The following is a 13056-nucleotide window of genomic DNA, read 5'->3' on the forward strand; positions in this document are numbered from 1 at the left end:
TTCTATCCTTCCTTCCATCCTTCTTACTCCAACTTCTAACCCAGAAGTTAAGCTGAACCTGACAAAATGAAAGATGTTGACTTTTTAAAAATGTTTTTATAAGCTATCGTTGAATCAAAAGATAAATATGCAGCTTTTTAAAAAATCAAATACACACAGAGAAGATATTTCAGGACTTAATCGGTGAGTACTTTATCTCAGATTTCTGCTGAAAAGGCCAAAGTCCTTAAACAGTTATCGGTCAGTCCTCTTCAGGAGGGCAGGTAGAGTGATAAGCCGTGCCACTGGACCGGTATACTTCCTGTCCTTCACTAACACTCCGGCAGACCGGACTCGTTGATCAGCTCCAGGGAACACTTGAGTGACTTTTCCCGCTGGTCAAAGAACACGAGGTCACTGGTGGTCAACAATCATGACTCATCAGTAATGCTACCTCTCTATTAGCACGATAGCTAACTCAGTCACTGGGCTTCACTGCTTGAAGTTTTGTGAAAAATAAATAAATATTAGATTAAAAAAACATGTTGTGCAGTTTTTAAAGGGGACATATCACGCTTTTTTCATCAACATATATTGGTCTAAGAGGTCCCCAAAACATGTCTTTAAAGTTTATGCTCAAAAAAACACTTTGAAATCAGATTTTGGTCTGCCTGAAAAACCCTCTTCTTCATTCCTCATCAAAACACTCTGTTTTCTCTCTGACCACGCCCCCTCAGGAAGTGGATGTGCCTCGGCTGTCCAGCACGTTGATCTAATGTTTACATGTTGGCTGAATATACACGGCTGCTCACAGATCACGTTACTTCAACCCTCTGAATCTGATCCTAACGGAGAGGCGCCTGTAGCAGGACCTTTCTGAAGGATTGGTCACAGATTTAGTGTTTCTTGTTGTTTTATTTATCAGTATGTAGACGTGTGTCTTGGTACACAGCTACGAACATGTAGCTATGTGGCTGTGCTAACTAGCGCTAGCACTTATCCATGATAAATAAAAATCATCCACTAGATCTTCAAATCTGCAGACGTGGGGAGTCAAAGCGACCTTTGTGTTTATTAAGACAGCCTACAACTAGCATGCCTCCCTCCTAAGCTCCTTGTTAGCACACATTTGTGCAGGTAATGAAAAACAGAGGAGGGGTTGAGTTGTATTTTATACAGTCTATGGGCTGAACAAGCTCCGAGCTCTGACTTCCTGTTACAGACCGGATATTGTTATTATGTAACAAAAACACTGAAGTCTGAAACGGCTCGTTTCACACACATTTACAGAAAGGTGGAGAAATCAGAACAGGGGCAGAATGGATTTTTTTCCTTCTCGGGGGGTTTGTAGACAGGGACACAGATTTCAGGGAGAGAACCATTAAAAAGTCAATTTTGCATGATATGTCACCTTTAAGTTATTTTAAAAGTGTTTTTTATTCTCTTTGGTTTGAAGTTGAAATGTGATATTTAGCATTGTATTGATTCACAGCTGTGTCCTGACTTCCTTTAACCCTCCTGTTATGTTAAAAAATGTAAAAATTGAAAATAAAATAATTGTTAAAAGTAATTTTTGCTATGAAACTTCATCTAATTGGCTTGATTAGTGTGAACAACATATAAAATGAAAATGGTTCATTTCACTTATTTGTAACCCCCCCTGCATGTTTATATCACATACTGATCGTGGGTCAATCTGACCCTGCAGTCAAAGTGGAAGCTAAAAGGGGTCAGAAGTTTAAAATCCTAATTATGTCTTTGCAACTGTGTGACATATTTCACCCCAATCACTTTCCAATGTACATAAAAAAAAAGTTTTAACATTAATTTTCATAAAAAAGGAGTGAGTTATCCTTATAGAAATATGATCTGTGAGAATTAAAGAACACCAATGGACTAAATATTGATTTAAATGGTTACTAATGGAGTTAATAATGAGATTTAAAAAAAATGTATTGGGATTTTTTTGTTCTGACACTTTTGAATCATTAAATATGCCCTGGGTCAAGTTGACCCAGGAACATTATTGTTGTTCCTAAGAAACAAACCTAACAGGAGGGTTAACTGCTGTTACTCTGACTCCCTCTGCATTACATCAGTTACCTGGACTACTTTCACATTACCTATTTGTAAATACCTCCTTCACTACAACCACCCAGAGCAACACATAACTGACATAACTGACGGCTTCATAACACACGGACGCTTTGCATAACAAAAACATGCATTTACACCTTAACGTAAGCTTCCATTCATTTACTCTCCCGCCGACGCAACTCCATTCACAAAGGCATCAGAGCATTCTTCTTATTATGGAAGGTTGTAGTTGTTTCTGAAATGTCTCCATGGTGATTCAACCCGCCCAGTATGACATAAGAAGCTGTGACCGGCTGGATGTGGAGCAGGCTGGATGGAAATGTGTGTGACCGGGAGAGTTACCAAATCTTTCATCTGACTGATGAAATAAAACGTGCTCAGAGATTCAATCAATCAATCAATCAATCAATCAATCAATCAATCAATCAATCAATCAATCAATCAATCAATCAAGCTTTATTTATAAAGCACCTTTCATACAAAAATCAAATGTAGTTCTAAGAGCTTTACAGCGACTGAAATAGAAATAAAATAATTATTGTATTATATTGTATCATGTATTATGTCTCTTTATTTATATTAACTACATTTCTTACTGTCCCAATGAACTAGTCCCCCCCCCCTCCTTTTTTTTATTTTTTATTTTTCATTTTTTATGTATTTATCTATTATTATACTTATTTAATTTTGGGTATCTCTAATCTCTAATAATGTTCACTTGTAGTCTTGTCTTTCACTTTTTGTATATTGTGTATATTGTCTCTCACCCCTCTTGTATAGTTAAGCAACACTTTAATACAAAAAAATACAATAATAAGAAAACATTAAAAATTAAAAAAAATTAAAAAAAAATTGAAAGAAAAACAAAAATGGATTTTGAAATAGAGACTAATACGGAAGAGGATTAGGGCCACTGAAAAAAAAAAAATTAAAGTCCAATTTTTTTTTTTTATTATTACTCTGAGATTAAGGTCAGAATTCTGACTTTATTCTTAGAATTCTGACTTTAATCTCAGAATTCTGACTTTAATCTCAGAATTCTGACTTTTTTTCTCAGAATAATAATAAAAAAAAAAATTTTTTGACCTTTTTTTTTTTTTTTTTTAGTGGCCCTAATCCTCTTCCGTAGACTAATGCACACCGACAACAATGAAATATGTGTAATTAAAAATAAGTTAAAAAGTCAAATTAATATTAAGAATATAAATATCTAAAATAAATAAATTAAAAAGGGTAAGGATAAGAGTTTAAAATAAAATTAAGGATACAAATATCAATAAAACTGAGTAGATGAATTAAAAGAAATAAATGAATAAATACAAATAAAATAAGATAAACAGTTCAAATTAATAAAACATTAAAGCAATATTTAAATCAATATAATAGTTAAAAGTATGTAATAAAATTGTAAAACCCTACATAAAAGCCAGACTGAATAAATATGTTTTGTTTTTGTTTTTTTGTTCATGTTTAAAGCAATTTATTTTAAGGTAATTGCAAATTAACATACTCAGGAATCAGTTTTCCCAAATTAAGAATATACCACCTTATACAGGTGTTCTGTACTTTTCTAATAATTAATTTTTTTTATCAAACACTTCCATGGTATATACATCATCTCTACATTCTCCACATACGCTTTGAAATCATAATTTCAAAATCGCATTTTAAATCAGTTTTCAGTTTTAGAGATTCTCCTGGTTCCCTAATCCGGATTAACTAAAGTTTGTTTAACTTAATCTTAACTTCAACCTCTGCTACCTCCTTAATCTGCACCAATGCCACCATTCAGAGGGCGTTTAACCTTTGTTTATAAAGAATGAAAGCTGCCTGTTTCATATGATTCATGCACACCTGAGTAGAGAGAGCATGTTGCAGCGTGCTGATATTCTGGATTCAGTTAATCTCTCTGCTCATAGGAAATATGAAAGTCATTAAGGGAGTCATTTATAAACCGTTTATTTGCCTTTGAGCTACAGAAATCCAGGATTAGAAAAGAATTCAAAGTATTTGTGTGAAGAGGAACTCCCAGAGGCCCGGCCCGGGCGGAGCTGCATTCAGGTGCACAGTCATACCTTAAAACCCTATGAATCTTTGACTGTTACTAATCTGAGCTGCTTCCCACACTTCTCACTACAACGGACCAATCAGAGCGCAGATCACCTCTGTGCAAGGTTCACACTGAGACTCCTGCACCATACCTCTGACATGACCGTCGACATGCCGCACATACCGGACGAGGCTCAGACTGCAGGGACACCGTGTGACTGTGACTGCAGAGGAGACAAAGGAAGGTGCAGCATGATGTCATCCACTGCAACACACCTGGACTCATCACCTGCTGTGTTTATTAGAGCACATATTTAACTTAAGTTCCCAGGTCAGGTGTTGGCATGTTCTAAATTCACCCACACACTTTCACTTTAATCCCTCCTGTTGGCAAAGGAGTATGGTAAAGGAACAGTCAGCAGAGTTGTATGTGCACGACTGACTTTCTTTACAGTGTCGGTCTCCTCTGATCCGGTTCCCTTAAACATTAACATATACAATGTATAATCTCAGGAGTCCTCTGGTTCATTTGAAACGTGACTTTGCAGATGATTGTGTGTCTCTGACGGCAGTTGTGTTATTTCTAGCCGCTCTTGCATACCTCACAATTAACCCAGCTAACTGTCTTTGTTTCTCTTGCTGCTGTTGGACTCTCACTTTATGAGAAGCACTTTGTGAACTTTGTTTACAATTGCAGTAAAATTAAAGTCATCTAAGTAATTTTCATGATTAGATTTTTAATTAATAGAAGGCATCCGTCTAATGGTTTCTGCTGAGTCATGCCAGATACATTTTCACTTGCAACATCTGAGACACGTGAGATGGATTACTTCAAAGGTTAGTAATCCATGATGAAGATGCTACATGCAAAATCCATCTATTCCAAAAAGAGCGTCAAATTTGATTCATCGGGCCAAATGACAGTTTTACATTTTGACTACAGTCATGTCTGTTTATAATGCAGTGACCTTGTTACGTGTCTGCAAGCCACATGACATGAAGGTCAGAGGTCATGGACAGGGACACTAACAAAAAGAAACATAAATGCCTTTGGGGTCTAAAAGGTGGAGTGGAGGTGTAAAGCTCCACAGCCACCCACTAATTCTACTACAAAGAGTGGACAAACTAAGGAACAGGCCTAAACCAACTGTAATGTGCAAGAAACTCTCCTGAGAGATCTATCCTCTTTTTAATTATCCTTTTGCCACGCTCCTTTCCTTCACAATACATCCACAAACATACACACTCTCTCACAACACACTCTTCAAACCAAACCGAGAGGAAACAACTGAAGGTGTTGTCTTCTCTGTTGCACACCTCTAACTGAGGGAAAGGAGCTCCTTTTATTGAGCAGCCGGGCTGATGAGCTCAGGTGCTCTCAATGATGGGCTCGTTAGGAGCCCTGGAGGTCTCAGACTACCTCCATCTGTAACAGACCGCCACTACAGAGTTTAATGCAGTTACTTCCACTACAGAGTCATGTCTGTTTTAATGCAGTGACTTCCACTACAGAGTCACGTCTGTGTTTAATGCAGTGACTTCCACTACAGAGTCATGTCTGTTTTTAATGCAGTGACTTCCACTACAGAGTCATGTCTGTTTTTAATGCAGTTACTTCCACTACAGAGTCATGTCTGTTTTAATGCAGTTACTTCCACTACAGAGTCATGTCTGTTTTTAATGCAGTGACTTCCACTACAGAGTCATGTTAGTGTTTTTAATGCAGTGACTTCCACTAGAGTCATGTCTGTGTTTAATGCAGTGACTTCCACTACAGAGTCATGTCTGTTTATAATGCAGTGACTTCCACTACAGAGTCATGTCTGTTTATAATGCAGTGACTTCCGCTACAGAGTCATGTCTGTTTATAATGCAGTGACTTCCACTACAGAGTCATGTCTGTGTTTAATGCAGTGACTTCCACTACAGAGTCATGTCTGTTTTTAATGCAGTGACTTCCACTACAGAGTCATGTCTGTTTATAATGCAGTGACTTCCACTACAGAGTCATGTCTGTTTATAATGCAGTGACTTCCACTACAGAGTCATGTCTGTTTTTAATGCAGTGACTTCCACTACAGAGTCATGTCTGTTTTTAATGCAGTGACTTCCACTACAGAGTCATGTCTGTTCTTAATGCAGTGACTTCCACTACAGAGTCATGTCTGTTTATAATGCAGTGACTTCCACTACAGAGTCATGTCTGTTTATAATGCAGTGACTTCCACTACAGAGTCATGTCTGTTTATAATGCAGTGACTTCCACTACAGAGTCATGTCTGTTTATAATGCAGTGACTTCCACTACAGAGTCATGTCTGTTTATAATGCAGTGACTTCCACTACAGAGTCATGTCTGTTTATAATGCAGTGACTTCCACTACAGAGTCATGTCTGTTTGTAATGCAGTGACTTCCACTACAGAGTCATGTCTGTGTTTAATGCAGTGACTTCCACTACAGAGTCATGTCTGTTTATAATGCAGTGACTTCCACTACAGAGTCATGTCTGTTTGTAATGCAGTGACTTCCACTACAGAGTCATGTCTGTGTTTAATGCAGTGACTTCCACTACAGAGTCATGTCTGTTCTTAATGCAGTGACTTCCACTACAGAGTCATGTCTGTTTGTAATGCAGTGACTTCCACTACAGAGTCATGTCTGTGTTTAATGCAGTGACTTCCACTACAGAGTCATGTCTGTGTTATAATGCAGTGACTTCCACTACAGAGTCATGTCTGTTTATAATGCAGTGCTCAAACTCATTAGTTGGGAGATGTTCCTCCAGGAGCCCCAGAACAAGAGGCCCTAGTTTTCAAGAAGAGAGAATATTCAGGTATAGGACTCTGTATTATAAATGTTGAGGTGAAATTTATTGTCTCAGAGCAGAACCATGAAGTCCAGGAGTCCCTCAGCTCTCTGTATGACCCACATGAGGTGAGACACATCCCTAAATAATAACAGAGTTTATGTTTCTGTCGTTGTGAAGGCGGACCTGAAGAAAATCATTAAGTCTAAACCTTTCTATAGTGTCACAGAATCAAAGATGTCATTACCCCTCCACCTCACCTGTCCTGCTACCTGCTGAAGTCTACGTGACTGATACTTGATGCTGTCTCTATGGGAACCTCCAGCATCAACAACAACAATAATAACAGGTCTTCCTCAAAAGCCCGAGGCCAAGACGTACCCTCAGTTAGTGAGCTGGAGTGTGATGTCATCTCGACACCTCTATACCTGTGAGGTAACGCAGCAGCAGCAGCTGAATACATATCTGATGTGTATATTAATCATTAAAACAACACTGCAGACTGCAGGCCTCTCAGACGGGTGAACTTTTACTCATTGCTGTGTGAGGCTGTGATGTAATGTGGAGCTGAAGCATGCTGACTCACTCTGCTCACGTCTGCTCGGCTTTATTCAGAAGTTTAAAAAAAATGAAAGTGAGTCTGCTGAGGAAAGTTTTCCTCTCAGGCTGCAGACCCCCGGACTGAATCTGAAAGCCCAAATATGCTGGTTTAGTCTGAGGCCAGAGCTGCAGGACTGTCAGCTTCTTCCAAACAAAACCAGGGGAAAGTATTTGTGTATGGAGCGGCTGTTATGTAAGAGAGCCTGAGTTTACACAAGCAGTCTTTGTGCTCTGAGGAGGACGGTTTAACCTCCTTTGTGATTGTAATATTTCATGCTGCTGGTGAAAACATGTTCTGCTGCATGAGATGCACGCTCTAAAACTTATTCAACTGCAACCCTCAAGAGTGAGATGTGAATTAGATGACATGTTTGCTTCAAAGTGTTGCAGAACCTTTCAAAATAAAAGCCTGATTGATCTAATTTTGGAGTGATCTGCAGTGAAAGTTGCAGGAGAGTAATCAGTGTGTGTGAGTGGTGCATGAATTGATGATATAACCTCTATTTTAAAAACAACCAGACATGTGAAAACACTCAAAAGTGAAAAGGCAGCAAACAGGAAGTTCATTTAGACATTTTTTTATTAAAATTATTATTATTAAATAAATAGCAAATAGAATAAATAACTAAATAAGACATTTGAACATCAGTGTCAGTTTAAGTCTGCAGGAGAGACAGTGAGCCTGCAGGCCTGGTAGTGCAGTTTGAGTCTGTAGACCACAGAGCAGTTCAAGTTTTCATGAGTTCAAGTTTCAGTTTTTGCAAGTGTTCACAGTTCTTTCTTTCTCTTCTTCTTCGTGTCTTTCTTTCTCTCTGTCTCTGGTCCCCCCTCCTCTGCTCTGTCAGGGGGATCCGGCGCATGGAGCTCCCTCTCCGGGCACACTGCTGTTCTTCCAGCAGCTACTCCGGATCAGCTCCAGCATGGTTCCTTATTATAGGAAGCCCGGTCTCGGGCTGATTACAGTTCAAGCAGGTCTGGGACGCTCAGTTGTCGCTGCCCAGTCTGTGGTAGACCAGCAGGGCCACCATGTAGCTCTTCCCTGCGCTCTGCTCGTACAGGCTGCTCTCGGTCTCCTCCACGGGCTTGGGGCAGGTGGTGGTGCTCGGGATGATGTGCTCGCAGGGTGAAGCCTCGTCTTGACAGTCTGTCTGTGTGGCTGACAGGAGCTCTGAACCCACGCTCAGGTCTGAGATCCGCCTCTGCTCCTCTGCGCACTGGAAGGGGAAGCCCTGGAAGTCACTGACGGGGCTGTCTGCGCCTGTCAGCGGCGTGTCTGCGCAGGGCTCCTCGGTGTAGATCTGCCACAGCACCACCAGGCACAGGATGACCAGCCAGCGCTTGGCCTGGTTCTTCTCCGGGGGTGGCAGGTGCATGCGGACTTTAGCTGGGTACATGACCCGGGTGCAGCGCTTCTTTGGCCGGATGGGCACGTAGGAGCGCACGGCGGTGGCCTGAGGCGTGATCCGCTCGAAGGTGAAGACCTCGGGCTCCGTGCTGCGGCTCGCAGTCCTGGAGAGTGCGAAGCTCTCCCTCTTCAGGGTCATGGTCACACTGTTGGTCCGTGAGTACATGTTCTTAGAGTTCTGTGTCTTTCTTTTCTTTTTCTTGGTCTCTCTCGGAGTTTGTCAGAAAGTCAGATGTTCCTCTCTCAGCGCAGAGCTCCTCTTTTTATATCCTGCTGCTCAGGTTGTGTGTTTTAGAAACGCCCAGAACACAGCAGGCCACTCCCTGAAGCTGAGCCAACGCACCTTGTTGCTCAAGTTGGGAAAACCGAGAAATTTGCATATTTCTGGGGTCGAGCCTGAGAACAGGAGCCGGAGCGAGCTGGCTGCTGTGAGCTGAGTCATCAGCAGCAGCAGGGTTTGGTGAAGTAATTACCCTCAAATATGTAGGAGCCAGACCAGTCAAAGAACCTGCACTGATTTAAAGTTATTATAGAGGATGATACATGGGAGTTAATTGTATGTCATTAAAGGTGTTGGAGATGATAAATGAGAAGTATTAAGGTCAAAGCTCTGAGAACGAGGTTAGAGGTATTGATTGATGATAATAATAATACATTATTTTATATAGTGCTTTTCAAAACCTCAAAGACACTGTACAACTGTTAAAATCAATACAAGCAGAAAACAAATAACACAGATCAAACAGAACAACAGTACAATCACAAATTACAAGCTAACTTAAAAAGGGGAGTTTTTAAAAGAGATTTGATATAAAATCAGACTTGAGCACCATGTCAGGTTCTACTATCATTGCCACAGAGACCTGTTCGTCTTCCTTGTTTTGCACAATGCAGTACCATCTGTGGCAATGTAGAACATTACCGCCCAGCCCCGGTGTTTTCTGTCCTATTATTATTCTTTGTATTTGTGTGTGTTGTTTTTTGTATTGGCATATGTGTTGAAAACTCGGTAACACTTTACAATAAGGGTCCCTTAATATGGTTAGTTAATGCATTATTAAGCATTAATTAACAGTTTAATAATAGTTTAATAATCGTTATAATGTATTAACTTACATTAACTAACACATTAGTTAATGCATTAATAAGCAGTTGATTAATGTCCACTGCTCAGAGTTAATTAATACATTATTAAGCATTAATAAAAGTTACAAAACTTAATTAGTTAACCATTAGTGAATGCTTTCTGGACCCTTATTGTAAAGTGTAACACATGCATCACTTAAGTAACACATTATAAATGCTAAACTGCCTCATCAGCATAAGCATAAGCGTGTGCATCACTTTTAAGTGTCCTCTGGAAACACTTCTGTTGTGTTGCTGTCAAGCGGCAAACTCCGGTCTCAAACGATGAAGCCAATGCGGAAGTGATATAAACTGCAATACATCGAGAATCCTCTTGAGGCTGGCTGCAGAAACACCGGAAACCACATAGACATGAATGGGAAAAAGACGATCTTTGCAGCATTAATAAACATGTTTACAGCCTGGTTCAAAAAACGGCTTGGCCCTACAAAGCTAATCTCTCGAATTGCACACACTGTACAGGGGGTGAATTTTTTTCTAACGTGACGGTTAAGAAGATATTAAGATTATGAGTTTTGCCCAAATAAGGACATGACTGACGTGACTCCCGGTCGGGAACACACAGCCATTGGCTAAGAGACTCACACTACGTCACACTCTGCCTAGTTGAGTTCCGCATTACCAATATGGCTGCCGCCGTCGATTTGCTTCAAAACAGCTCTCAGGAACAGATGGGTAACGTCACGGATACTACCTCCATATTTATACAGTCTATGGTTGCTGTCTATTTGCAGCGCGTTTTTCTAATGTATTGTGTCGTGGTCTTTGCATCGTGTTTTCTAAATGCTGCGCATGTGTTGTCAAATTGATGAAGATGTTTTCTTAATTTTCTTGTGTTTTGTCTTTTTGCATGTGTTTTCTTAAGTTGCAGTGCTGTGAGCTCTCAGGGCCACCGTACTTCTCTGTGCCAGTTGAGATGTTATCTGTGATTATCTGTTTTATTCTAAATAAAATGTGTTGAATTCTTTACATGTGTTGCTTCAACTACATTTACACTCATTTTGCTTCAGCGTATGTGTTACCTAAGGGATACATGTGTTACACTTTACAATAAGGGTCCAAAAAGCATTCACTAATGCTGCTTATTAATGCATTAACTAATGTGTTAGTTAATGTTAGGTAATACATTATAACGATTATTAAACTATTATTAAACTGTTAATTAATGCTTAATAATGCATTAACTAACGCTAATTAAGGGACCCTTATTGTAAAGTGTTACCGAAAACTCAATAAAAATATTTGAAATTAAAAAAATCAGACTTGAGGTGATTGTAATGAGTGAAAAAGATCAGCTTGTGAGGTCAGAACATTTGAGTTTTTAAGTTTCCTGATTTAAGACATGAGCGTTAATTAAAGAAGCATTCTCTGCAGATTTTTAAAACTTATTTCAAGCAGCTCAGCTTTTACTGTTGGCTTTTATTACCTTCAAGCAAGACCTTAATCTGGATTTGGATTTGTATTAGAAATAAAACAAAAGCACAGGATTTCAATATGCAACAGATATAGAGAATTGCAATACAATATGTTACATAATGTTGAATCAGAATCAGCTTTATCGGCCAGGTATGCTTGAACACACAAGGAATTTTACTTTGGTAAACTGTGCTCTCTTTGTACAAGGTATAAGAAGACATACAAATAAATAATAATAATAATAATAATAATAATAATAATAATAATAATAATAATAATAATAATAATAACATCAGCTATAAATACAAAAGAGCAACAAATAGGCATGACTAATATGTACAGGTGAAAATAATATGATAAAAGTGCAGTGGTGAGTTGCAGAGGGAGTTTTTACATTTAAAAATTAGTAGTTAAATAATAAAATAAATAAATAGAAATGGATTTATTTACAGTAAGTTTTCAGCAGGAGCCTCCCCAATCTGTCCCAAGTGCAAAACAAATATTGGAACTAGAATACACTTCCTCTGGGAGTGTGAAGAGATTCAATTCCAGACCCAACTCGGTCTCAGCAGATGTGTGTCTAACATGAGTCTGGTCCTGCTGGAGGTTTCTGCCTGTTAAAGGAAGTTTGTCCTCTCCACTGTAACTTGCTAAATGCTGCGATGTGCAATGCTCATGGTGGATTAAGGTGGGGTCAGACTGAGTCTTATCCTGTCTTGGTGTTGGGTCTCTGTTCATAATTTGACATAGAGTGGTCTAGACCTCCTCTGTTTGTAAAAGCGTCTTGAGATAACGTTTGTTGTGATTTGGGGCTATACAAATAAAGATGTAAAAGAATGTACAATACAAATGATAAAAAACATGCTAGCATTTAAAAAAAAACATAGGCTACTCAACACAATCCATCACTAATAACAACACATTTAAAATGACATTTCATTGTCTCTAATTTGATGCATTCAGAGGATTAACTCAGTGATCACATGATTGTTTTTCCTTGAGCCATAATTTACTTTTAAAAACACTGAGGCTTGTACAGTCTCTAATGTGGGTCAGGATTGAGTTCTATTAGACTGTCCAAATGGAGTCTTCCTTTTGCTGAACAGTCTCCTCTTGCTGACGCCCTGATTGTTCCTGCAGAGTAACACACATTGTCTAAATGGTGATAATAATAATAATAATAATACATTTTATTTAAAGGCGCCTTTCTCGGCACTCAAGGACACCGCACAGATATATATATATACATACACGAATTTACATTAAAGGAAACAAAATCAGAGTCAAAAATGAAAACAATGTAAACTAACAAGGGGTAAGAAAAAATAGAAACAATAACAAAATGTGACAGTGCAGTATGAGTCAGACGGAGTAGGCGGTTTTGAACAGATATGTTTTGAGTTGTGATTTGAAATGGGGGGAAAGAATCTGTGTTTCTGAGTTGAGGTGGTCATGAGTTCCAGAGACGGGGAGCAGAGCGACTGAATGCTCGGCTCCCCATAGTGGTGAGACGGGCGGAGGGGACAGACAGGTGTATGGAGGAAGAGGATCTGAGGG

The 13056-nt window shown here is 39.1% G+C and overlaps 1 protein-coding gene across 1 annotated transcript; it reads right to left on the reverse strand.

The window, feature by feature from the left end:
• Positions 1-8094: 8094 nt before the first annotated feature.
• Positions 8095-9315, reverse strand: ier3 (immediate early response 3). Its single transcript, XM_034692119.1, has one exon. The coding sequence runs from the start codon at positions 9101-9103 to the stop codon at positions 8516-8518; it is 588 nt and encodes a 195-aa protein (XP_034548010.1). The 5' UTR covers positions 9104-9315; the 3' UTR covers positions 8095-8515.
• Between the last annotated feature and the right edge of the window lie 3741 nt (positions 9316-13056).

This window comes from Notolabrus celidotus, chromosome 9, assembly GCF_009762535.1.
Source record: "Notolabrus celidotus isolate fNotCel1 chromosome 9, fNotCel1.pri, whole genome shotgun sequence".
Taxonomy (NCBI): Eukaryota; Metazoa; Chordata; class Actinopteri; order Labriformes; family Labridae; genus Notolabrus; species Notolabrus celidotus.